Genomic DNA, 27,502 nt, shown 5'->3' on the forward strand with positions numbered 1-27,502 from the left:
TCGCGACTCTTCGAGTAATATCCTCCGTTGACTCTTAGAAATCCGGGTACGATCGTCGGAATTCAAATGTTGCGATACAAACGACTTCTACCCTTTCCTTTTCCAATTTTCTCTTTCAGGTTTTTGGTTGCAACTCTTTTACAGAGATTGTTGTGGAAAGGGTTACCGGTATACAGACCTACCCTTTGGCGAGTGTACAATCCGGATTGCATCATTTTAAACTCTAACTAGTGCGACCTCTTATAGATCTAATATAAAACAATTGCCAGCTTAGAATAGCTACGTGAAACGTATAATTTATTTCGAGAGATTAGACCAAGTTTTTGACTGGTTCGGAACTGACCCAGTTTTTCACCGTCCGAAGCAAGGTAAAATGGATTTTTCCGTCCCAACTTTGCGGGCGGTTTCCATCCCTTCGACATGAGAATTCCTCGATTGAACGAAACACGTATGGAGTATTCTTCCAAAGCCTACAGAATGGCAAAACTATGAAAACATTGGGACGTATCAATTGGACATTCTCTTTAAGAAACGTTAGAGCAGTCCTCCGTAAAGCAACCGCAATATCACTGCATTCCCGAGAACGTTATTTCCACGCCGATCCCTGGAATATGATTGTTTAATCGATGCAAACTCTCCGATGTTTACCGCGACCACGTGGCACGGAACGCGTTACATCTGGAGCGTCGTAACTCCTCGATCGGAATCCCACCTTCCAGAGGAATCGATTCTGCACCTCGGAGAAATGATTTCCACGAAACCGGTGAAACTTTACAATAATCTTACCGTTGAAACGAACCAGCCGTCTCCGAGCGGGAGACGCGTAGGCACCGTGATAGCGCAAAAATCAGTCAGCACCTACAGGCGAGAGCCGTTCAGCTAAGCAATACAAAAAAAAGAAAAATGGCTGCGTACGGAAGCGTGCGAACGGTTTACCGATGGGAAACCGCTGGTCCCGGTGTTATGCAACGCGTTAACGTCAAATCTGCTCGGCGTTCTCCGCCAGAAGAGCCCATGGACTTTGCTCGTAGTTATGATTAATTACACTTAACCACATCGAACAATAGCAAATCAATATCGAAAATTAAACGGGAAAAAATGAAAGCTGACCAACTAGATCCTTACTGCTTCCAGGGCTCTCCCGAATAACGATGAGTACGTGTCCTTTCACAAGAAATCTTCGTGAAAGTCCATCCAAACCATCTCGGAGGAAGAAATACTATAATGATTGTCCAGTCGCGTAACACCGTGACCGAGAACGAGAACCGAGAACCGGTGTTAATCTATCCCCGAAGATTCACTGCAAGCGAAGTTTCACGTGTCGGCTGATCGGCTCCTAGCCGTTTCCGCGCGCAATCGACACTTATCAACACGTCGCGTCGCGGCCGATCTTTGCTTTCTCTAGGCTACACTTCCAATCTCACCTCATCTTCTACTGTCGGAGCGGCGAACACGTTGCAACGTCAGAAAACCAACATAGTCCCGCGGGACAGTATTTTGTTTGTCCAAGCTGTGAGAGTGCGACTGCCGTCGGCTCGCCCACGCCGGGCGGCCGAAGCGGTCCGGCCTCGTGACGCCACGCCGCGCGATGGGAACGCAACGTGTGCCAGCCGGGGACACCGCCGATCGCTCAGAGAGTGAGAGAGAGAGAGAGAGAGAGAGAGAGAGAGAGAGAGAGAGTACAGTTGTATACTACCACATATAGCTCGATTGAAAGTTGGCAAACGAGATGGCACTGGGACAGAAAGAGTCTTCCACCGTATGGTTTGTTTACGGCACTGATTAATCCGTTCACTTCTAACAACCTCTCTGCGAACTCCCGGCGAAGGTTCCGCACCGAATTTAACGAACATCGATGGTGCTCGGTCCTTTCGAATTCGAGTTAGATACAGTTGTTACGTCGAAGCAGACACGGATGTGGAATGCTAGGATGTTTCTGCTTTTTTACTACATTACTGGTGACACAGTAGTTCGACCGATGCATCTGATCGATATTCGAATAAGAAACTGAAGCGCAATCAAAGAGAGTTACACGTTCTTCGGAGGGTACTGGTCGATATTAGGATTGTTAGGAGTGCGTTCATTGGAATATCGTAGGACATTAGTGCCGAAAATGCATATGAGAAAAGGCCTGCCTTCCATTCTGATCGATTACACCTGCATTCCTTTCAAATGCCTCCTTTCCATCAACGCGTAATAGGCGCAGTCGTCGGCAAGATATAGCGAAGTCGTAAATTCCACTTTCAAGGTAGAACCTAAGCTCCTTAGAATCGATATAGTCGCTCCCTAGATATAGCCACGTAGAATCTATTAGGCCTTAAACGCGTTTCAAGCGTGACAAGAGAAAGGAATTGACAGAAATGTCATCCCCTCGGTACTCTCAACTATGATCAATCCCCTAGGTCTTGCACTTCGGTTGGGGCCAACTATGAACAGCTTATGTACCATCTTAAAGGTTCGATTCACGGCTTGTATCGTGGAGTTGACGAACAAATAGAAGATAAGGGACAGCAAACGGTAAATAACGAAGAAGAAACGATCGAATTAACGGTTGATTCGTTATTAACGCTGGAATAAAGTTTCATTGGAATAACGGTGAACGATGAGATAGCAACAGTCAGCTGATGCAAGTCGAAGAGTCAACTTGCGAACCACTGGCGATTCAATGGCGTAAACAAGGTAAACAGGGGGGCGCAGCCTGCATAGAGCCAGCTGGCCAGGCAATTGGGGGAGCTAGGCGGTCGAGGCGGTTTCGGCGGCGTTTCGCCGCCTCGCGGCGGGGGATGGTAACGCCGGGGATGATTATTAGATGGCGCCAGCCGGCGGAATCCCTCGCTACCCTTATCGACTCCATTGCGCCAGCCCTGGCGGTCTCTCTCGCGCGCGCCGGGGACACGCCAGTTGCCGACCCCCTTCCTTCTTCTTCCCGGCAACCCCTTCGCGCGGCGAAACGTGTGGATGAGCTGGTACGTGGCCGAGCGAGGGGACAGGAGAATATTTGAGGCCGACTGGCCAGCCAAACGGGTCGGCCAGTAGTCATCGGGGTCGACTCGCCGGCCGATGCCGAAAACGGGGAACCGTTTCAGGGTCAACTTACAATCGCCCGGTAAAATACAATGCGGAAAAAGCCGGGCCCGCATTCGAACGTCGTCGGGCCGATCGATTACGCGGACTGGACGCGATTCTGTTGGAACGACGGGTGTCTGTCTTGCTCGCTCTAGGGCGAGCCGATCGGGATGCACTTTTGGCACGTTCTTTGTTAACTTCTGCTATTGTGCATTCTCTTTCTTTCTTTTCTTTCTTTTCTTTCTTTTCTTTTCCTTCTCTCCAAGTTTTGTTCTTGTTTCTGGTCTGTTAGAGCATTGGCTGGGCTTTTCGTTGACGGTCGGGGCAGATCGATTTAGATTGCATTCGAGGGAGGGCGTGTTTCCGTCACGCGGATCGATCATTAGCACTTCTCGCGTGAATCCCTCGTCGCATTTTATGCCTTTTTTTTGGTTAATCGTTGTTGGTTGGGATACATTGAGGATCTTTACTGGAGTTTCTGACCTTTGGAACACTCGCGAGCTTCGTACGTGCAGTTTATCGATAATATTCGGTGATCGATGTCACCGTTTCACGCATCGTTGCTTCGTTTTCGTTTCAATCCGAAATATACGATACCGTTAACCGTTTAGAGATTGTTTTTATTAAATCGACGAGCTAGATGCATTCTGAAAGCATAGAAAAATTAATAAAACGCGAAAACAGCGCGAGCCAAGTGAATTTCGTAAGAATTCGGCTCGCGGCCAGGACGTGACTCTTCTGAAATTGCTCGCTTCGATATCACGAATTAAGGAAGCGCTAGGAATTCCTCGATCGTGTTCGGTATTCGTTCTTCTAATACGCGTTCTACAATTACCCTGGATGCGAACAACAATAAAACACGTAAAACCATTCTGTCCAGTATCCTCATAAAAACACACATTTACAGAAAACTAGCCAATTCGGTCGGTAATAGCATTTTCATGTCGGGAAAATTCTCGCCGTTCAACAAACGTGTAACCGTTCTAAAATATTCTCTCTAGAGATCCCAGAACGAAGCGTTCCCATTACCATCGAGCGAGAAAAAAACTCGGCAATTTTGACGTTTTCCGATCGAAAAGTTGGCGACAGAGAAGAATTGCGGCAGTGGCCCGCTGACCGGCTGCCAATGGGGAAACGGTTCCCGAAATCTCCCAACGGGAAAAATTGATTGAATACGATACGAGGAGAACCTCGGCCTCGGCGTTCGCCTGGCGCAAGTAGGTTAAACAAAAACTTGGAAGGTTGCGTCGCGGGTACGTGGAAACCGCGGACAAACTTGACCCCATAAAAATCGTACACGAACTAGGCTTGTTCGTTCGGAAAGTAGGAGAAGCCATGGCCGCGATAAAGTCGTTTTCTCGAAAGCGCTATGCGAAAAAGCCACGGGACCGCGGCGTACCGGCCCCCGCCATAACTGCGGCCGATGCAGCTTCAACGGAAGCGTTCGCTTAATGTTGTTAACAGTTTCGATCCTGGGAAAAATGCGAACGACGTGTGCCCACGGTAATGGAGCTGCTCTAACGCGGTATACGTCCACGAGGCAACGGAGTGATCGCGTTAGCCGGTGTGGCCCGCGAACTAGTACCAAGAAAACTTTGCTGGAACTTCAAGTGGAATAGTGCGGTCGTCGGAGGCGAAGAGAGAGAGAGAGAGAGAGAGAGAGAGAGAGAGAAAAAATTGGAGGAAAGACGGAATGACTGATCGAACGAACAGAGAGGAATAAAAGAAAAGGAAAAACAACTCGGTGGACGAGTTACAGAGAAAATATGAAATAAAAGAGGAGAATCTGGAAGCGAAACGATAAGAGAACAGAGAGAAAAGAGGGAAATCGAAGACGCAGCGGACAAAGAGGGAAAAGAGTTCTGTGTCTCTCGCGACTACTCGACTCTAGAGACTCCGGGGAAAGAGCTCATCTTTCCCCGTTTACTTCTTCTCGAAAAGTTACCCTCTCGCGGCTATACCGCTCTCTACAGACCCCTATACCTGTACCGGACGTTTCATCCGTCTTGTTCGCCTTAACGTCCGCCATTGCTTTCGGAACTACGAACGCACCTAGGACCAGAGTCGCGTATTCCGCAGCGAGCAGCAAGTATTGTTTACCTCGGGGCATAATATCCGGCCAGGATCGTCTTATGTACCGGCACCCTAAAAGCGCTGCGAACGTCCAACCAAAACTAACAAACGAGTTTCAAACATCTTTCAATCCACAAAGAACGCGTTCCTCCATCTACTAAATGGTGCAAAATCGAATCCTGGATCCAAGTGTACAGCTCGAGAAACGCAAAACCACAGGACGAATCTCGATCAGCAAGAATCTCGCAAGACGATCTCGCGGGAAGAAAATTTGTCGCCGCGAAGCACGTATCGGGGACAGGCGAGAGGCAATCCGATAAAGGAGCAAACAATCGAACGTGATCTCGTTGGGAACGGAAAAACGATCCCACAGCTCCGAGGAAAGAAGACCGAGCGCAGTTTTCGGGAGCCGAGGGAATCGATAGAGGACGCCGATGCAATCGTGCCGCGAGTTTTCCTGAAGAATTCATCCGAACGACGCGAAACGAACGTCGGAGAAAAACACGGATAGCTACGGAGACGGATAGACGGACAGAGAAAAAGCGAGGGAAGCCAAGAATCAGACGCGAAGCGAGAAAGAACCGCTCCGCGTCGTTCCCGTTCGACGAGGCGTTCGCGAATGGGCAGATTCAAGCACGCGATATTTCGCATTCCGGCGACGCGACGCTTTCGCGGCGGCCGTGGAAATTGCTTCTTTCGCCGGGCGCTTCTGCGAACGACTCGATAAATTGACCTTTGATGCAACTTACGTTCCCGAGGAAACAAGGAGGCAGACGGTCGCGAATGCTTCGGGTTTCGATCGATTCCTCTGCGTTAACCGATGCAATCCGAGCGAAAAGTCGCGTTCCACGGATCCCAGAGACGCGAATCCGCTCGCGGCGTGACCAAGCTGCGAGCCACGTTCGCGCAGTATGCAGGCTACGGAAGCTAACCGAACGGGCGGGGTTTACGAGGTAAGGTTAAATTAATATCGGTTTATGTCCACGAGTTTTACGGCGGCGAACGCGTGCCTCTGCGCCCCTTTATGCGCCGGCCTCCGAAATAAATCGCGCCGTAAATAATGCTCCCGTCTCTGGCCACCCAGCCGGGATGAAAAGAGGGAGAGACCGCGGTTACGACGTCGTCCGGCTACCAACGCACCCGAATTTTTCACCGGCGAGTTCGATGATTGTTTGCCGTTGGATTCGGTTCGGATGTTTCTCGTGAATCCTGGAATGCTAATGGAATGCCGTTCAAAGTAAGGGAGACCTAGTGTCGGATCAGCAGTCGATAGCAAGATGGGAAGACAAGTGAAGTGTAGCTCAGGATTGCAGTGTACAGTTGGCAATATCGCGTGTCGATTAAGAATGTTTTTAAAGCGGGATACATCCGTCGCGGAGCTTTGATTAACCCGGCTGTTAATTAAATACCGTGCATCCGCGTTCCGAAACTTGCAGGTTCGGGTGACGCGGTGCGTTCCAATGTACAAAATTAAATGAACAGAATCCTCGGATAATTTGATCCGTAGTAAATAGCGCTACAGTACTAATCGGATCATTGATTAATAGAGTTAGTCTTTAGAGGAGACATATCATACGTTTATCGATACTTGATCCTTACGATTAGCGAAACTCGGATGCGTAATTTCTCCGTCCTTGGAGCATTATTGACAATAACCGTTGACCCCTAAACAATAATCGGCAAAGAAACGACAAGGCAACCGGTTAAACGAACCTCTAGAATCATTTATCGAAGGTTCTGAAATGTCCAATAGGTAAAGTAAACGTGCAAACGTTTGAAAAGCAAATGATGCTCACTCTTAACAATCCCCAGGTGTTTTCCCCGAGGAAACTCGTTATCCTCGGCGTATTCTTCGTCGGTCTCGCCGAGGAATCGTTAGCTATCGCCGGTGCCCGCGGCCGAAGACGGTACCGGAAAAATCGATGGGTTCATTAGCCGTACGCTTCCGCGAGTTCCTCCCTTTGTTCCTATTTTCGCGCGCCGGTACTCGCTCGTTTGCTCGCCCCGGCCGCGCCGCGCGCCCGTAGGGGGTTAACGATGCACGCATTCATACGTGACGCGTATTCATCGCGCCGCGATGCCAGGAAGCCGGGGGAAACCCGGGGGAAACCCGGGGGAAAGCCCGTGGGAAAAGGCGCGGAAGCGGTCGGGTGCACGCGCTCTCGCGCGCTCGCGGAAAATGTGTCGCGAATCGTGACTCGCGGCCCGGATCGATCAATCCTTCGCTCGCACGCGGTCGTCCCGTCGCAATGGCGAGCCGTCCTCGACGATTCAGAACCGGCGGTGCATCGTTTGCCAGCCTTTTCACGCGAACCTTCTTGTTTATTCTCCGACGCTTGCAACGAAACAGTAAATAAGTATTCCACGATATTACGGAAATTATGCTTTCGCGGGGTACTCGTAGCTAGGGAAACATTCGTTTCGAGTTATCCTTATTGCGAGGGTTTTCGAGGGCGTGAAATCCAGTAGACGAGTAGCTGGCAACGCGTCCTCGATGATACGCGCGATTCTTCCCCGTAAATGAAAAAGTCCGCGAACCGTACAGCGAATACGCATACAAATCGAACGATTTGAAACGGTAGAATCTGCCAGCGAGTTGCTCGACGGGAACTTTCATCTCGAAGTTTTTGTTCCCGGTCAATAGGCGACGCTATCCGTCTTCCGGGACCATTCCGAGGGACTGCGACGGACAATCCGAGACGTTCCATCTTCCCTGGGAAGCAAGAAAGTCGAATCTAACACAGGATCCTTCTCGCCTCGGAAACTGTCCACGCTTTTTTCCCGTTCGATCTCTTTCCCGATTCCCGCTGATCAAGATGGAGAGCCGCGGAATGCACCGGAAAGCGAACGCGTCCTCCGCGAACTTATCGCGCTTTCAGCGTCAATGAATATTTATCGCGTCGAACAGTCGATTATGCGACTGCATCCGAAGACAGGAGCTAGTATCGGCTAGCACTCGTTTCGCGGAATCTTTTAGGCGCGGAATTACTCCGTTTAATCGAGTCCCCTCGCCGAAAACTGTCCAGCGACGCTGCGCCGTATCCAATTTCCTTCGGTAATAGGAAAAAGTTTTATCTTCGGGCGCGGTGCCGCGTCACCGGGGACAATTGTCGCGGAATATCATTATCGCTGTTTGCCAAGTAGGAAATTTCTTTCGAACAGCAGTGCTCGCTCAATTACCGGCGCAGCAGTTCCCTTTACGGCGTTGATAGCGGGGCAGGGGCCTCGATAATCGTGAATAGAATCGTCGGACTAGAGAGGATTAGAGCCTTAGTGGGGCGATTATTATTAAAAGTGTTCTGCCGGAGAAACAAGAGACAGGGAAAAGGAGGGAGGGGATCGATAAAAGGATGACGTGGCCGAGGAAGTTAACACATAATTCGACGTAATTTGTGAGAACTGTGTTTCACACGAAACCTATACATCGGCCACTTTTCCCATAGAAATAACTCCGTTCGGTGAACAGTTCGTTCGAACGCATCCGGATTCGAAGAAGGAAAAATCATTTACTTCGAGCAAGACGAAAATTTGCGGCTTCTCGTTATTTGATCGGTGGCGATCGCGAAATAACGAATTTCCATCGTTCCGTTGGAAACCCGTTAAACTTTTTATTCGCACTTCCGAGGTACAGTTCCACGCCAGTTTCGAGATGGGAAAAAATGTCGATGGCTGCCTTTCCGAATGATTGGTCGTTAAACGGGGAATACTTCTCTCTCGGAGAAAGAACGGGGAAAGTAGGCGTTAGGCGCGCAATGCTTTAAGCGAACTGAAAATCCTCACGGTATAGGTCACTCGCCTATTTCCGAGGCGGATCGATGAAAGCCCAGTCACATGGGAATCACCATGAATCGAGCGCCGTCCACGTTGCCAGGCTGTCTACAACCGCTCGTCGTATTTTACCATTTACGCGCGCACCGTACGCGAGTCGGTGCGGCGATGGAAATAACTGACTCGCCGCGAGAAACAGCAGAAATTTCGATAGGGAGACGTGTCCAGAGTTGCAACCGACTGACGCCAATTCTGCCAGAAATATGATTCTTTATTTATTCACCGGCCGAGGAAAGTATTCGTACAATTTTAGTGAATATTTGTTCGGGATACTTTCTCGGATTCTGTTTTTTCATTCGTGTTGCAAGAGTAGTCACTGATTTTCTCTTTGCGATTACAAGTAATCGTTAATTGTTCGTTGCAACGAACAATCTCCTAGTACCATTAGAACTGTCTGTAAAGTGCACTCTATAGACCTCCATGGAAATTCCGTTTCTCGTGCATCATTTCATAAAATCCGAAATAAAGCGGATGGTCGTTTCGCCGGGCAAAAGTTTCCTTCCCGCAAAAACGCATTGCGGTAGCTCGTATTTCGCAAATTGTGAAAATCCCACGGTTGTATAATGTAGACTGGTAATTCTATACGCTTGTAACGTTCGTAGAAGGTTAAAGGTTTAATGAAATAAACCATTTTACCGGAATGGTCCGGAAATCTCCAGATAACGAAAAGCACCAGAAATGATTACACGAGAATAGGTATTTACATAAAAATCCGCAGTGTATTAATCAGAATGCGCTTCGGCCAGCTGTGGCCTATCGAAATTCCAAGGATAAATGCAAAAGCCAGTCGCAGCGTGTGACATCGATCCGCGGAAGAGACACGCGTTTCGCAGACGGTAACCGTTCACGTGTTTTTCGAGATGATTCCCGTGGAACGCGTCGCGATCGCCCAGGGAAATTACGCTAAATTGCAACGCTGCACCGCCTCTCGAGGTGACTGTCCCCCGTCTACCAGTCTCCTCGTCGAAGGCGGCTTCCGAAAGAGAAAAGGAGCCTCAACCCCTTCGAGACGGGTCGCGGACGGGCTGGCGACTGATAATAACAAGGTCGTGGTTCAATTAGCGTCTCCAGCCAGTTCGAAAATGCTAATTACAAGTCCGCAATGGGGACAATCCTGCGGGCGGCCATATTTAGAGTAGAAGATTCATTTCTCCGGCAGATTGGTAGACGAACAACGCGAACCAAGATGAAACAACCGAGAAAATAACCAATAAGATAGCGATTTCATTTCAATAAAATATCCTGACTAACGGTCACGTTGAACGCGTACCACCGAACAATAAAGAGTGAATCGAAAGGGAGCCGAACGACTCGCTCGGGACACAGGATTCCAGGGAATATCCCGCGTTTTATCCGGCAGCGAGCGGAAACCGGGCTAGATATCCCCGAAATTTCCCGACAGCCGCATCCAATCGCGAGGATTTCCAGTCCGCTATCGGTGTATCAAACGCGGATATCAGAGGCGGTCGGTAAGGTTGAAATCGTGCCGGGTTGCTGCGCCGTATTCAGAGATGCCGCTCCGGCGGTGCCGTGACGGGCGTCGCGACGATCCGTCGACGTCGTCGTCCTGCCCACCCCCGAACGGTTTGACACGGAAAACCGTTCGCGTATGTCTGTCGCGGATTAAACGCGCGATTCGGGGAATGTGTTCCGTTGGCCCCTTATTCGCGTTGCACGCCGGAGGAGTCGCAACGGCAAGGTACACACGCTGTACATCGACGATCGCTCGACAATTTTGTTCTCTAGTCGCGACATTTGCATCCCCTTTCGCATACCAGCGTCAAAATTCCCTGGGAAGCTGTCGATTCGACGATAAAGCCCCGACAGTTTGAAATTAATAGATGATTACCGAGTGAGAATACTTCGATGGCACAGTTGCGACTATCGGACGAACGTTTCAATATCGTAGCGATCGCGGATATCCCGGTCAAAGTATTTCTACGGAAAATACAGCGATGAGAGTGTAATAATATTATACAAAGCTATCGAACGACAGCCTTCCTCTTGTCTTCCATCGAGCCATTAGGGTTTAATGCCACGTGAAATCGCGATGAAGATATCACAGTCCCCTGGTCGTAAAGCACAGCTCTGCAATCGCTGGGCGGAGATTTTAGGAGCGTTCCGTGCGAGCCGAAGACTCAATCGAAGGCATTTGTTTGCAAAATACAGTGAGCGTCCAACGGCAGCGCGTGATACGATGATGGATCGATTTATAATTAGCACGGGTCATTAAAAATACCCGGTTATAGCGGCCGTGTCACCGAGAAGGCAGTTATAACGACATTAAGGGCCACTGCAATCGATTAATTATCCCGTGTACCGGCCGCCATTTTGGCGGCCCCTTACCCGTGGCCCGTTACCATTTATCAAACCTCCTCGCGGATGGTCGGCGCATCAATAACGGATCAAACCATTTTCTCTCTGGCGAACGTTCGCTTTCACCGGTGTATCCCAGCCCCAGCGTTGAAAAAAAGACAGAAACTAACGAGCCTCGAAGTCGAGCCCTCTGATAATTAATACGTCAAAATCACGGGGTCCGAAACAAACGAGCAGTCGTTCCGAGCAGAACGCGGCCAACTGATATTGATATGCTGCCGCGTATACGCGCGATCCGCGAGCATAATGCCTCCGAACCCCCTGACAAATTTCAATCGGAGGGTGACGCGCACGTGCGATTGGCAGCCGGGCCGTTTCGACATTTTTAATCGATCTGCCGACACTTCGCCCGCCCCTCCGACTATTCTAGCCTCCATGTCGGATCCAATCGAAACGGAAACTCGAGGGTGCAAAACGGCTGGATCCAGGAAAATTTGTGGGGACGTCTTCGAAAGTTTCCGGACGCAGTGCCAAAAGCGCTTGTTACGCGAGGACATTATCCGCGACGTAACGGCGGGCTCGCTCGTATTATCGTCTCGCGTTGGATCGGATCGCTTCCGGGTGCTGCGACGGACAAAGGATACGCGACGAACGACGAACGACGCGATGGATATCTTTCTCTATTCCCTCGTAACGTAAACACGATTGGATGTGCTCACATTTGCCAAGTAGCCAAGTAAATAATAAACGCTGAATTTCAAGTGACCAGTGGATCCTTCTTGTTTGTCGCAGTTGTACAATTTTCTTATGTAACGTTTAAGGCAAAATATTATTCGTGATGGTACCGGTACTTGTATTTCAGGAAAACGTAGGCTGCAAGAGGAAAGAATATCTTTCGGAGACACGCGGAAAGCAAGAATTTTCAAACTTTGTTCTTAGGGTACTTCTAGTGGATTTAGATAGCCTTAGATGGCTACGTATGAAGAGGATAATGCGAGTCTTTGATGTAGAATGAATTTCGAACGATAGCAGAGTGGCTCCAAGTGAGAGAGTTGGGATAAAAGATTCATTTTAGGACAGCTTTATTGGATGGATCTTGGAAAGAGGACGTTGGTGAAAAGATTAGCGAGAAGATTGATACTAATATCAATCGATTTGCCTGAAACTCGGTAACCAACTTCCGTAGATCCCTCTTTATAGCTGGAAGTTAGCCGAGAAGTCTACTCCTCGAAAAAATTAAATTTATATCCTGCATGCAGGCAAATTTCTCCCCTTGGCCACTTTAACGTGCAACTTTTCCTTCGACCTATCGCAACTTCGAACGTAATCGTCTCACGCGCGTACAAAAATTCCTGTACGATCTCCAAGGATCACCGAATAAACAATCGCAATTTAGAATCGATGTATCGATCAATTTCACCGAAGAGAAATTCTAAAGAACCGCTACATTTTTCAACGGCGACGCTACTGGAAATAATGAATTACCCTTAATTACCTTTTTACGAGGTAATCAAGCACTCCGGTTGTAACGGGTAGACGCCGCAGACTTTCCCGACGGAGAGGGATGAAAATTTACGGTGAAACGGGGGTCGCGGCGTTGATCAGAGGGCAGCCAGCGAACAGAAGGAGGGAAACACGCCGGGCGGCGTTCAAGATCCAATTAGCTCGCGCCGCGGAACGATACGGTGCCTATGAATTCTCTATTGCCGTTTAATGTACAGTGTGTTCCGCAGTTAACGTATCGCCGGCTCATTGTGCGAGACGACGGCCAACGGATACACGCCTCTCGCTTCTACGCGGGTCCGAAGGCCGGTCAGGCTCGCTATCGGAAATCAATTAACCCGCGACCGTGGCGCGTCTCGACCGTCCCCGCCCGCTTCCCTGACCCTTTCCAACCCTTCCGTACACACGTGCAACGTGTACCGCTCCGATATTAATACACAACGAAGCAGAAGGCGGAGAAGAAAACATCGAGAAGACAATTAGACACCGTTACGGCACCTATGTCCCCCGAGAGATTCGAGGTTAACGTGCTCGATAATGCTTCGCCGTTAGACTGTATTCCGCGCCAAGCGGGAATAAATCGTTTCAGTCGAATGAAATTCAACAATCATCTCCAGACAGGTCCGAAGACGACCAAGATATCAATCATACGGCGGTCGGGATGCGAGTAAGATCGATGAGAAAGGTGGAAGAGTGCGCTCTGTTTGCTCTGTCCTCGCTAATGGACTCGTCGACACGCGCGGAACTTAAATACTTCGACGCCGGGACCTACGGAGAGTGTTCAAACAGTGCAATGAAAGTTCAAAGATGTCGAGTATCAATCCGAGACCGAGGAAAAACTTGTCCAAACTTCTGGATTAATCGCGAAAAGTCGGAAAATTTCGCGTCCCCCCCCCCGTCTCGAGTTGACCCGTACGTTTCAAACGCGATACCACCGGAGGAAACAGAAACGCACAAAAGTTTGCGCCTGTTCTGGCACCGTTGCCATGCAAATCAGAGGTTTCCCGTAAATCATCGCGACGCAAAAAAGGATACGGACCCGGAATAATGATTGGTCGTTCGAATGGCGAGCAGGATCGCGCGTCTTATTTTAAGAGACGCGGAACAGGGGCCAGCAAGAAGCCTCGATTTATGCCGGCGAATCGCAGCCACTTCGCAACGGCTTCTTTCGTCAGGGAACAATAAAACACGAGGCTCGTAAAGTTAAACCCTTTCCCCTGCTCGAGCCACGGTATACTGCAATGGTAGTCTCAACAACTGCTGTTTAACACCGGTAGAAGCGACAACGAAATACCTCCTTCTCGAACACCTTCTACAAGAAGCGTGCCGCTTAATTGATAGACTGCGGATGTTTACGCAAGCTTATGGGCGGAGTTAGGGAAACTGGAATTAAATAGGAGTTTATTTTCTTCGTTAGTTATTCCGACACAGTCAAAGTGCCGAGTGATATCGCGGTACGTTTTACTGTAACTTCTGGTCCTGCGATTTTTCAAGATTTCTGGTACGTTGAGAATGTTATCCGTTTCCATGGTAAAAAGGTCTATTCTTATACCGGCGCGAAAGAAAATCTATAAATTGCATTAATTTGTATGTACACCTGCAGGCGGTACACGAAGAAACGAATCGAAGGGATGAAAATAAAGTTGCAAACATCGGAACGGAAGGACGTACAATTGTATAACCATGAAACCGAAGTTCCAAATATAAAATAGAATTCGATCCTGCAGAAGCGTCTACCTTTCGTTTTATTATTTAATCGCGGAAACTCTTATGCCCGCATAAGTCTCGACGTCTGCTTTGAAGATCGGCGACAAGCTGGCCAAGAAAAAGAATAAACATTTTCCAGTTTCTACTTGCAAGCATTCCCGAGACACCGTAAGCCGGCGTCGAGTATAGCCGAAGATACGGAACGACCGACAAAGGATCGGTCGCACTGGCAAGTAACGCGAACCGCGTGTCCTTCGACCGAGCGATGCATAGATCTACATTATTGAGTCGCAAAGTTCCCAACGAACACCGCGTGGACAACTTTGAAACGAAAGTTGCGTGGCACGTTCACCGGGAAACGTTTCTCTCACGTGCGATTCCGGCGTCGACGGAAAACGTCGAATAAGCGAGCGGCATTTTTCATTCTATTTTCGTTCGCTTCTTTTCCGGCGTGTTCTTATTTTTCCGTTGGCCATGTTTCTTGCGCGGCCGGAAAATAGCTGAAAGCGTCGAGCGACGCGAAAGCGGCTAGAAAATCCCCGAGAGATTCTTTCTGGCCGATCACGTTTGTTCTCGAGCGTTTTTTAATAGAAAATAAATCGGGCGAATTAACGTGTTTCGTTGAATCGCTTACTTCTTTAAACAAACGATCCAGATTTCTCCCGAGCGATTCGGTTCAAGGTTCAATCTCCCTGATCGATTCCTTTGACTCCGTGTGAAGCCCTTTGAACCAAGTAATCTCTACACCGAGCTATTCACGCGAATGCCTTTACTTAATTTTTCGGCAAATGAGCCTTGAACCGATCTTCATTGTAACTTTCGTTAATGTCGGACAGTTTAATGAACAAGTTCGCCGGTGTAAAACTGGTCGTCTGTTACAGCATCGATGCTTCGAAGGTTACGTAACAACCTTAAACGAAACGTCGACACGTTCGCCGTCGATGAGATCCGCCCCGTCAGATATGTACGGGCACCGGAAGAGAACATCCTGGCGCGCAGAGTAGGTAAATAATCGAGTGCGAACGGGTCGACGGGAACGGTCTCGAAGCTCTACATCGGAAACAGATGAAAACCCAACATCTAGGGACATTCACAAAAGCGACGAGACGCACCGCGATTCCTTTTCCAAAATTCCCGATCGTTCGACGGCGATAACCGTCAACCGAAAGATGCGAAGCGAAGCCTACTCGTATCGGCCGTAGCCGAGGGGGGTTATCAAATCGATTAATTCGGTCGTCTTTCACGTGAAACTCACGGATGCTGCCGATGCTCGGAATATCTGGCGTGTCGTTCCTCTGAGAAGCCATAGATGCCGGCTACCGCGGCCATACCTCAATGTCCACGGGCAACAGAGGATTCGATGATGACCATTCCAGGTTCATAATACCTCGGCGTATCCCTGCGAGCCGGTCGCTGGTTCCGTGTCCGGTGTCGCGTCAGCTATCGGTGGGGCCGTGCCTCTCTATTTTGAGCCGGTGCTGCTCGCCGATCGACCGTCCGCTCGTTTCGTTCCCGGCCGCAGGAACCGAGAGCCAGCCCGCTCCATAAGCGGCCTTGTCCCCCTTTTAAAATAGCCCGCGAGACCACCGTCGAGCAAGGTCGCCGGGCATCCCCTTCGAACACTCTTCGCGGACCGCTCGCACCGCTCGCACCGCTCGCACCGCTCTCTTTCTGCACCCTCACTCGCGACACCACCCTGCCCTTCCCGGCCACTGCATCCGTTCGTCGCGAATCACCGCCGAGGCGGAACTACCGTCGTCGTTGACGCGAGGCTAGATGGCCGGTAGATCTTTCAATGTTCGAAGCTGCGGAACTGTTGGGCGCTGATCACCCTGTAGACGATTGATTTTACGGAGAACCGACCTTCTCTCGGCTTATATTTTCTACGGTTAACACGTTGTACACGGTTAATCTTTTCAAATATTCTTATATCGGAGAGTTCGTATTTTCCTATTCGTATATGTATATTTTCGACCATTAACGGAGTTTGAAAAGGTTCGACGGGCGAATCTCGGCGCGGCTAGATTCCGCACGACAATACCGAGCAGGCGTCGCGAACACGCGCTCGCGCGTCCAAAGACTGACAGCGCGCGGGGTTCGTCTAAAAATGACGGGGGTAGTCTTGCTTCGAGTCAGAAAAGGGGATGACGTTCAGTTCCCAACCAGACGAGTACGCAATGCGTATTTTTACTCGTTCCGACGTGCCCGGGACCATGGAGGAGTTAGTACCCCTGGCGAGAATTCATTCGGTTCCTCCCAGTCTGCAGTCGTTTCTGCCACATTTTATACTCTTATGGTTTCCGGAGTTTAATCGCTTCTATATAATATAACCCCACCGCAACGCCACCGTTTTGATTCGAGATAGAATTGCATTTAAAATCACTTTCCTGGTGTGCAACGAGTTTCCCAAGTATCCCCGCGGATCTCGTCAACGTACAATTTCACGGCAACAATAATACAGAGAATTCCACCCTTTTCTCAAACTTATTTCCCTCGACGTCCACGCGACGTCTCAATTTTCCGAAAAAACCAGCCGAGCTTCTCCAGAGAAATGAATAACGATTTCAACGTGAAACCCCTCGAGTCCTTAATTTTCGTTTCCCATTCAACGTTCAAGGTTCTTTTCGTTCGGATAATAATTTCGCTCGGTTACAGCTTCTTGCCAGGGGTCGCGCTCGAGTGCGCCGAGAAACGTCCTCGATGTGTCCCGTTAATTTAGCATTCTTCGTTTTCGCCAAGGAGTCGGAGAACGTGGCGCCCCCCTCCCGGCCGTGCTTCGCTCCCTTCTGCGTCCGAGCATCGTGAAAATTGGAAACGCTTGCCCGCGACGGCTGCGATTGATTTATGCGCGAACCGATTTGCACCGCGGCGAGTGTCTCGGACGCGTTCGGAATTGTACTGCTGCCCCGTTCCCCGTCTCTTCCCCTCGCATTTTCCCTGGCCCCCTTTTTGCACTTCGAACGAGTACCGCGCGTTTACGAGTACCATGCGTTTACGAGCACCGGCGTCGCGGAGCGTTACCTTTTTCTGATAAGAGATAAGCTTTATTGCGGCATCGACCATTGTGCCACTTTAGGCTCGCCCGCGGGGAGCGTCAGAGGATTTCCGCGAAAAGATTTCCTGGCTGTTTGCTTCGCTCTCTTCTGGCTATATGATAATGTTGGAAATGAAGCAGGTCGGAGCCTTTTTATCGCGCGGTTCGGTGGCTGATCTGAATCGTAGGCGTAAAAGGAAGTGTTTTCGAGATACGGTGAAATTGGGCTCGAACTGAGAGGGGATGATTTTACGAACAACAAGTAGAAATAAAGTGGAAGTTTCCTTCTAACTCGAGCAATCGCGGAATCTTAGGTAATGGCGTTTCAAAGTTGTTAATAGGTCTGTTTATGAGTTTCTATTTCTACTTTCTGCACCTGTCGCACGAACTTCCAAAGTCGATTACCTCGGAGTTGGAGATTTTTCAACGAAAAATGTTATTCGACCTCTTTGGTCTATTCTTCTGGAGACCCACTGTGCTCTATATATTATTATTTATGAAATACATAAAAAAATAATTCTGTTCCAGGCATTTACGTAACACGGTTTCGTTAAACAGTAACGCAAATTCATTGTTTAAATGGGATTCGCCCATGCAACGTGTAGGAGCCGCAAGTGACAAAGCCACTGAAGCGGTCCCGACCGCCTCCAACTTCCTGATTAGACAGCCGAGTAGGTAAGAAATGCGTGATTGACAATCAATGATCCATAACGTGAGCGGGGACACTCTTAAATAGACGATAACCGTAAAACTCTCCCGGCGGCCGATTAAACTGTCCGCGGGAGGACATAACATTTAACTTCGAAAGGACAGCGTCAAATGCAACAATTCCCGCTACGGAATATGAATCGCATTCAAACGACAAGAATACCGGTAAAACAATTAGTATTATAAATAGTCTGCGAACGAGGATCATAAGCCAATCGCTGAGCCGTTCCATTCGTTTGACAGGAAAGGTCGGAAGTTGAGAGATTATAATGGGCTCCTTATCACCGAACACGATAACAAAAGAGCGTCGTTCCCTTTCTCGAAAAAGAAAGTCCACCATTATCGATATCTCGAAAGAAAACAGCCCGTGAAGCTTCTCGAGGAATCCTCGAGAATCCCAGCAATCGAGCCGACGATAGAATCGTCGCGAAGCTCGCAAGGCTCGCAACGGTAGCCCGGGTGAACAAGCAATCGCTCGATCGTGCAGCAGTTTTCATCTCTTTAATTCGCGGCCCTCGCAGTCATCGCGGAAATTCGAAATTAATGAAAAACGGAGGCGGCGAATTACGGCCGGATCGCGCGACCGACTTCGTACGCGAGCTTCCGGAGCGGAATCGCGAGGAAATCATTTACGGGCAGTCGGGAACGGGTCCGCGGCATTCATCGGGTTTTATTCGAGGTTCGGCCGAACGGTTCGACGGTTTTCATCGCGTCACGGTGCTGCGGTACGGCGCTGCCCCATCGATTTCAGCCGCGCGGCAGACCCGTTCGATAGAAACTTCACGCTGTCGCGTACGTTGCGTTCGTACCTCACCTAACTCAACCACCTGAACCGCTCCTTCCTTTTATTTCCTTCCTTTCCTTCCTCCGATACGCTTGCTGCTAGTGTACCGTTATGTCGCGAGATATTCGAGCCAATCGTTCGGTAAAGCGATCCGTTCTGCAAACAGGGAAGCGTGACAAGTGATCCAGTTACGCGAAGAACAAATTAGTTTGTCTTTAAAGTGTTCCACCGTTTGGTTAATCGTTTAAACGACTGTACGGATTAATGGAGTAATCGAACTTGACTATTTCAATGGCATCGGTAACCACACGCGCATGAGACAAACCAGTCTGATCGTGAGTATCGCTAAAAATGGAAGGAATATCGGTCTCGTATTTTCGTGGAAGCCAGCGGAGAATCGTCGCGACCTCGAATCCCGAGAATTTAATTAATGGTCCCGACGAATTCGTCCGTGGATCGGGCAGCGTCGCTCGATCCACCCCAAACGGGCGACTTTGGCCCGAGAACGCAGCCGTAACTCAAAGACCCGTGGTCTTCCGCAGTTGGAAATAACTGGACGCAATAGCGAGCCGCCGGTTCCGTGGCGCCGGAAACGCGATACTGTAAATATTAAACGAACACCCGTACCACGAACGTCCAATTAATTGCTATCGAGTTTTTGCAGATATTCGCGGATGGCTGTTTTCGCCCGAGTCGCCCGTAACGATTACAGATAGACTGCAGACATTGATATCGACAGGGAGTTTTATCAAATAATTCACTGCTGCGTAAAATCTTCAACGTTTCGTTACTCGAAAGTACAACAGATAATAGACGTTTTACTGTTCGTTTTATTACTTGCAAATCAATTACAGTAAAACCGTCGATATTTAAGATTAACGAAGAGACGAAAGGCAGGAAGAGAACGAAGGAAGGAACCAAGGAAATTATTTATGATCCAATCGAATACGGGGAACGCGTCTATCAAGAAAGAAACGCCATTCGCCTCGGAACGAGGCAACGAAACGTCCCGAGAAATTCGTTTCGCCAGTGGGTTTCATTTTCGCGGGGGATCAGCCCGGGCATGAATACCTGAACAGAAGAATAAATGTTTACGACGGCAACGTCGACTCGTTCCGAGGCGCGAGATCATCTCTATTCCGTTTGGGCCATGAATTCCGGGCGAGGCCCGCGTCTATTTCAACCGAAGAGTAAGGGGGATGAACGGAGTTCACGGGCCCGCCAACCGAGATACGAGGAGCTATCGCAGGGGGAAGGCAACGTTAAACCAATGTTTACGCCTCCGTCGTTTCAGGTAGTTGAGATATGGTAATCGATACGGCACACGACACAACGCGCGGCGAGCAACATTTCGAGGAAACTGGCCGCCGTTTCGCGGATACGATCGCCACGAACGCTACCGCCAGAAGTCGCACCGAGAAAGGAACCGTGATACGAGCTTTCGGTTAGAGCTCCTTCCAGAGCAGAGCATCTTCCTTCCGTTTGCAAGCGCGATTGATTAACGCGTCAATGCTAAGCAAGTCAAATGGATATCAATTAGACTGCGGCTATTTTTCTTAATGGACCTTTTCAACCGTTAGATCCGTAAGTTCTTTCGAGTAGTGGATAGTATCGCATCTATCCCGTCTATCCGGAACAGCAAAGTTTTCGAAACATCTGTAAAATTCGAAAAATATCCGCCATCCGATCCATCCAGAAACGCTACGTATCACGGGTCACTAGCGAAACATCGCGAGGAACCGAAACGCCGGACACACTGTCACTGGCTCTCGCTTCGTCGAGCGATTCGAAAAGTCACTGGTCGCGACTTTTCCTCGCACTTGTCGGAACACTGCTTCATTGCTGTCAATCCTGGTTAGAACCGATCGCGATTTATCCAATGAAAAAAATCACCCACTAGTCACACAGCGCGTTCTCCAGTGTGTCGGTCACGATGGTTGTCGCGACGCGGGGACGGAATGGCGCGCCGCGGCGTCTCGTTCGACGGTCGCGCTACGCTTTTCCCGGACGGACTGAAAGAAAGCGGCGTCGTTCGCGAGCGACGCGGAACGTCTATTGTTGACAGGTCGAAAGGTAACTGCGGCACGCCGGGGCTCCTCTCGCCTCGAGGCAAGGTCCCACGCGCGCCACGTGCTCCCGTCGATTGGCTCCGCCTACCCCCGGCTGCATCGTCATTAAACCGGAGAATTACGAATCTATAAAACCAGCCCGACCCGTTTACGAGGGCCGACGTTGAACACCTCGATACTTGGCCTGCCGCGTCACTCCGGCCGCGTCCACAGGTGACGCAATTATTTATCTAAGTCAGGAACGTTCATTCCCGTACAGGTGTATCCGGCACAACCGCGGCCTTTCTCGGTGCAATTTGCTTTTATGTTTGTCAAGCGAAGAATGATCGGATATCGAGGAATTTTCTCGAGTGCCGAGTTCAGAGTTGGCCTGTTATTCGAGAAGGTAGATCAGCTGGGATTCGTATTTGGTTTTCGTCGTTGGATCGTTTCTAGGATTTATGTAAGGTTCGGTTATCTTTTCGGATTGAATGTTTGCTTAAAAGGATCGCGGCGAATCATCGAACGTTCATTGCAAGGACAACGAATAAAAGTTGCACGCGGTTGTATTTAAATTATTGTAAACACTGCAACGATAACGTCTAGGTAGTACATAATCATCGCGACAGCTATACCCAAGGGAGATCAATGATTAGCGGAGAGTTGTTCGGCGAAACAGGAACGGAACCGAATCGATTTCGTTGATCGATCCTGTCAATGAATAAATAGCGGGGGTTGCCTTTGTCGTCGCTCGAACCGAACAAACGGAGCCCCGTCGAAGTCGAAAATGTTGATTCTTCGTCGAGTCTCCGTGCAAGACGGAGAACTCTTTCAGGAGATTCCCTTTGGCCGTGCCCCGTGTCCTTGGTCGTCTTTGATTACTTTCAACCCCTTGGATAGCTCGACAGCTCGCTCTTCGTTAACCCCCCACCCTCTTTCTCGCGGCTCTCTGCGTCCCTTTGATTACCATCCTTGAACCCCCAAGACCCATCTTTGACCATTAACGTCGAACCCTTTTAGCCATCGTTGACCATTCATCTCAAACCCCCTTTGCTCATCTTTGAACATCCTGTTCGTACCTATTCGACCATTTCCCGACATCATCCTTGAACCGTTATCATCGTTTCTTACTGTTCCTGTGAAACCGCTTTGGTCACCATTAATCGTTCATCTCAAAGTTCCTTTAGCCATTTTTTATCTATTTCTCTAGAGAGCTTTCGGCGATGTTTCGTTATTAAACTACATTAGATCGTGGAAAAGAATTAGAGAGAAATTATCTGTCCAACTGTCTAGGATCGGTACCTATTAGAAATGGAAAGGTCTGTTAAAAAATTCAAGGCTTATTTACAGTGTTTCTCGAAGTTTCCTCGAAGTTTCCTCGATCACCTTTGATCGCCGTACTCGAGCCCCATCTTAGACCGTCTTCGATACTTGCCAACTAGCCCTGTTTACCATTAAAATGCCAGGAAGCTTCCTCAAAGGGTACTAGAAACTACTCGAGCAGCTGCTTCAACAAACAGCTACTTACTTTCCATGCGTGCACGCGCTCTCGGATCAACTCATCGAATGTCATTAGATACCCTCAATCGAACTAGGGGATGCTTCTATGAAATCGCTTTCCACTCAGACCCGTTTATCCTGCGACTACGCTCCTCGCGATCGCGAATTACGATAACGGCCGCAATTTTATGTCCCGCGGCAATTTGCTCGAATGTTGACTAAATAATTTATCGCCCGGCGAGTTTATTATCCAACCCCTATCTACATTATGCTACACCCGTCAGCTTTAGGTCGCGTAATCACGTTAGCCTCTACCGTTGAAAAACTAAAGGTCAACCTCGGCAAGTATAAATGATAGCCACGCCAATCTCGATCGCGACATCTTCGATGCAAATGAAAGTGTTTCTCTTATAGAGAATAGAGAATTTAAATCGAACTCGGTCAAATGAAATTGATCTTGAAATTTCCTTAACAAGATTTCTTAAATGTTCAATGACATCTCCACTTTAACCTCAATTTCTCCAAGTTTTCACCGAGGCAAATGCATCTAACATTGCATTGAAATAATGTTTAAAGATGAAAAAGATGCATAGAAATGTCCACAGTCCAGTCATCGAGTTTCGAGCTCGCCTCGGGACTCGGAGATCTCCGAGTATCGCGAAAATGGTTTACCAGCGATCTCCGAAGCGAATCCGTGCATGTCCCAAGAAAAAAATTGTGCAGGCAAGCGCGTGCAACGGTTTCCTGCATCAAGGCCTCAATTAGCCCGGTAATCGTGCACGCCACGTTGAAAAAGCTGGACGTGACGCGTAACGAACGTGGACCAGTAATTGCCGCCACGGTTTGACGCCGGCGATGATGTAATCGCGGCCTCGGTATCCCGGATAACTGATACGGCCAGACGTTCAACGAGACCTCCACACTGTCAAATTTTCCCTGGGAACGCTGCCTAGCCGAGGGGGTCCCGTCGACGTGTGCTTCTTATCGAGCAACGAAGCGCAACACGGTCGAACCCTTACACGCCACGGTTATCGATGAGATTTTTAACGCGTCGCGAAAAAAAAAAGCGTGTCGCTTTTACCCGCTTTTTATAACCGATACACGCTGTTAACCTCTTAGCCTACAATACCCGTCGGATGAAATATTATTTTGTCGCCTATCAAGATTTACTTTTTACGGTTAATGCAATTCTGTAATATACGCACGGTTTCCCACCTCTGTGGACGAGTTCTTTCGAGAATGAAAATCGACGGTTCGTTTGCTATAATCATCGATTGCGCGTAGTTTATCGGAGAATCTTGTTTTAAGTATAGAATGCTTAATGATTGGGTTCCATCGATAAGGACGATTGAAAATTCGGGAAAAATGCAGTCACGGAAGCTGTTTGAATCGTCAACGATAAGGCGGCTTTCCGTGAATACGATACGAAAGAACATGAGACGTCGTTTTCTAGCCCGTTGACCCCTTCGAGCGGCTATAGTTGGACTTGTATGATATAATAAGGGCGGGATATACGTCTCAAAATGCTGTTTCATTTATTATGAGGACCCGAGCGGCGTGTTCCGCGGACGAGCAGATGTAATTTAGCGTTCCAAACCGAGCAGAAAGTCGCTTGCGAGTACCCTAAAAACTGTGGCTTTTACCGACGCGCGAGAGGAGCTCGGCCTTTGTCCCTTGAGGGCGAGTGCGTGAGAATATCTGGAAATATTGTCTTCTTGCTGATATATTTCAGAAAATAGAAGATGAAGCGTCGAGATTCTAGAATAGTCACTACTTTTTTTATTACAATTTTTAGTTGTTAGTTTTTCAATAACAGAACAAGGAAAAAACCTGTTTCACGTCAAAGTTTACCTATTTCGCTAGCTCTGATTCATCTTTGCATTGCCGAAGGACCAGGCCGGTCTAATTATAGGAAATGCTTACGATCTTACGTTCGCGATCGGGCAACCGACGCATAAAACAGTGGGGTAAAGTAAAGTCGATAGCGTAGAAGAAACGACCTTGGAAGAAAGTTTCCACCCTGTTCGCGCCATTACGCGTTCGAATCGCCGGCGCGTTTCCCGCCAGGAAACAACGGTGCCGCTTAGGCGGTCCATTTAAATTCCTGCACCGGTTTATTTGAAAAGAGCGTTCTTTATGGACGCTCGTGTTCCCACTGAAAATAAACGTACCGTGGAGGGGAGCGTCGCATAAATTCAACGCGGAAGAACGGCGTGCCGCATTCCCGCGTGCGCGACACGCGATGCGCTGCCATTTACAACCGTCTCGCCCTCGGGAACAACGCTCCCGACGTTCGAACAAATCTACCGGTTCCTCGGTGGCTTTTACTGCCGAAATTTCGAGACAACTTGACGCATTTTTCAAATGATCTATTCTACGATCGAGCGCTCGACGTTCCTGTTTACACTTGAAACTACTCAACTTTCCTATGAGGATTCTGTAAATTTCACTTGCAAACTTCCATAAAATATCGCGACAACTTCGTATCGTTTCAAAGTTATTTTCGCTAGATCGAATTACTCGACTTTTCTACTTCGATTGCGTAAACTTCGCTTTCTGGAGAAACAGGGTAGTCGACCGTTAAACTGTCGCGATTTCATATTCCATCGATCGTTGCCGCAAAACTTGTCCCGTTCGATCGACCGTGACACTTTTTTTTCCTCGACGTGTCTGACGTGTCGTGTGTCCAATTCAGACTCGGGAATCGTAATTTTGTTCCGCGTTGCTTATGAAATATCGTCTACGAATCCCGGACTGCTTCGTTCTCCAGGGAAATGAACGGTACGATGAGCATTAAGTTATAGAAATTCAACGGATTTCAACCCCCCAACGACGAGGGTGGGAGTTCGGGTCCGATTAGAGTCGACGACGTCGTTAACGATAAACGTCGACGAGTTCGCGTTGGCTTCTGATACCGATACTGTACAGTCCGATACTGTAGTTGTCGTCTGAGCACTGTCGTCGTCGTCGTCGTTCATGTCTATTATGGCTTAATGTAACAGTGACAAATTTCCAGAAGCACCGTGTCTTCCAACTAGTGAAAAATAATAGTGCTAATATTCTTGTGACTCGTTTGCTCGTGTAACAGAGAATAAGAAGGGGATATATTAATAGCGACGAAGCATTAGACCCATTGGCACTCTAATAGATGTCATAAGAAGAGTAACATAACGAAAAGAAGCGTTCATCGCGTCTTATTTCCCCGTTCGCGTTACACACTTCCGACGAAAGTGTCGATAAATCTCCTAGATAATGGTTAATCGTCGGCAACGCCGCCAGTTTTGGCACGGATCAAGCTGTATCCGATCCGTCGAGGGCCACGAGCTCCAAAGGGACGCGCCGTTATCCCGGTGCAGTAAATCCTGCGGCCGGTCTGGGAAAGTAGCGATCGTGCAACTTTATCTTCCTATCGGACGCTCGTAAACGCCAGGCCCTCGAAAAATTCGAATAACTACGAGATACAAAGGATGCTGATTCGCTCGGAGTTTCTACTGGACCGCGTTATGGAAATTTATAGTCTACTCGACCTTCTTGCGCGAGCTAAAGCGTTCAGCTAAATTTTAAGTAACAAGCAAGAAAGTAATGTTCATTAATCTGCTCGTCTCCGGAATTATGCTGCGTAAACCTTTCGACAGATTCGAAGCGATGAACGACGCCGGACGCGTAACTGCGTATAGGCGGCGTGGACAAACATCGCGCCGTGATTTATGAGACTTTTATCGGTCGCGAATCGTCTATAAACGCGCAGATATAAATCGCCGACGGATAGTGTCAAAATGACTATTTATAGAAACCTACAAAACAAGTCGTGCCAATAAATTTCGCGGATTAACGGGCGCGCGGAATAGTGGGCAAAGGGAGCACGCGTCGTCGAATCCATTGTCGAGAGACCGCTCGCACGAATTAATGCACGGCCGCGTGTTCCGCTTCCGCTCGATCGTAAGATGTAATTACCTTCCCTATCGTTGGCCACCCGATTTCAATGAGTTTCACCCGTTTTCGTTATCATTAGAACGCCGCCTGCTTCGACCTTTCTTCTTAACGCCCAATGCAGCCCTGCCGATTTTGCAATGCATTTTCCAGTGACACCTTCGACGATGACGATATCTAATCGAAATCCTTTGAACTGTAAAGAAATAGACTAGCAACGAATACAAGTCTAAATAGAGACTTTCAAGTTCGTATTTAACCCTATAACGCGTTCGATGTTCGCGAACGTGAACGTACCACAGTTCCCCGTATTTCAGAGTTTCGGCAACTGATCGCGTTGGCCGAAGTTCAGTCCGCTGGACATGTTCAGGGCCAAGACACACGGATTAGACGTAAATCCATCAGGCATTGCGCTCTCGAGACGCGGAACATATTCGTGGGCACAGGTCGCCGGAGTTATTTTCGGCGAGAAAAGTGGATATTCCGGCTAAAAGACCTCGCGGGTAATCTATGTGGTCGCACGTCCTCTAATTCGTCGCAGAAAGATCGGATTAATGCGCCGCCACGTATCCCGAGCTAGAGGCCGAGTTCGAGGATGCAATTAAGTTTCGACTGCGGGAATCGCGGCTCGGCTCCCATGGGCGGATCGCAGCGATGCGTATCGACGATCCTCGAGGACGCGCGATACAGATTCCCCGAAGTCTTCCGGCGAATAATATCTCGTTAACGCGAGCGACAAGATGGCGGCCGGCTGCCGGCCACGCGACGACCGTTTACGTCCAACTGACGCGCTGCTTCTCGTGGAAATTCATTTTCGAGCGAATAATTACCAATACTCTCGTCATTTTCTTTCTCCGAACACTTCGTAATCTGAGTAACATTTATTTATCTATTAATTCTCCGATTTTGACTAAAATTACGTTTTCAAATTCTACTTCTGCAATCTCGACAGGTGCTTAACCATTCGTTTCACAAGGGACAAGAAAAAGTTGAAACTTTAAAATG

General features: G+C 48.8%; 1 protein-coding gene and 1 long non-coding RNA gene across 24 annotated transcripts in view; one reads left to right on the forward strand and one right to left on the reverse strand.

Moving 5' to 3' along the window:
• shaker (potassium voltage-gated channel protein Shaker) overlaps positions 1 to 27,502 on the reverse strand; it is a 244,728-nt gene that overhangs the window by 66,296 nt on the left and 150,930 nt on the right. The window contains exons 1-2 of one of the 22 annotated variants that reach the window (XM_076369400.1): positions 20,917 to 21,078; positions 15,749 to 16,325 (exon numbers count right to left, since the gene is read on the reverse strand). The exons of 18 other annotated variants lie outside the window; for them this stretch is intronic. In XM_076369400.1, coding sequence (XP_076225515.1) covers positions 15,749 to 15,822 — 74 coding nt within the window. In that variant the 5' untranslated portion in view covers positions 15,823 to 16,325; positions 20,917 to 21,078. Of the gene's footprint in view, positions 1 to 1,424; positions 1,586 to 15,748; positions 16,416 to 20,916; positions 21,079 to 27,502 lie in introns of those variants that run through there. 3 more of the 22 variants (XM_076369399.1, XM_031972120.2, XM_031972123.2) reach the window with 3 other exon arrangements.
• Positions 4,543 to 27,502, forward strand: part of LOC116424991 (uncharacterized) — a 41,047-nt gene continuing 18,087 nt past the window's right edge. For both annotated transcript variants that reach the window (XR_012999009.1, XR_012999010.1), the window contains exons 1-2: positions 4,543 to 6,092; positions 18,056 to 18,202. This is a non-coding gene — a long non-coding RNA (uncharacterized LOC116424991). The remainder of the gene's footprint in view (positions 6,093 to 18,055; positions 18,203 to 27,502) is intronic.

The sequence above is a fragment of the Nomia melanderi genome, chromosome 7, assembly GCF_051020985.1.
Source record: "Nomia melanderi isolate GNS246 chromosome 7, iyNomMela1, whole genome shotgun sequence".
NCBI lineage: Eukaryota > Metazoa > Arthropoda > Insecta > Hymenoptera > Halictidae > Nomia > Nomia melanderi.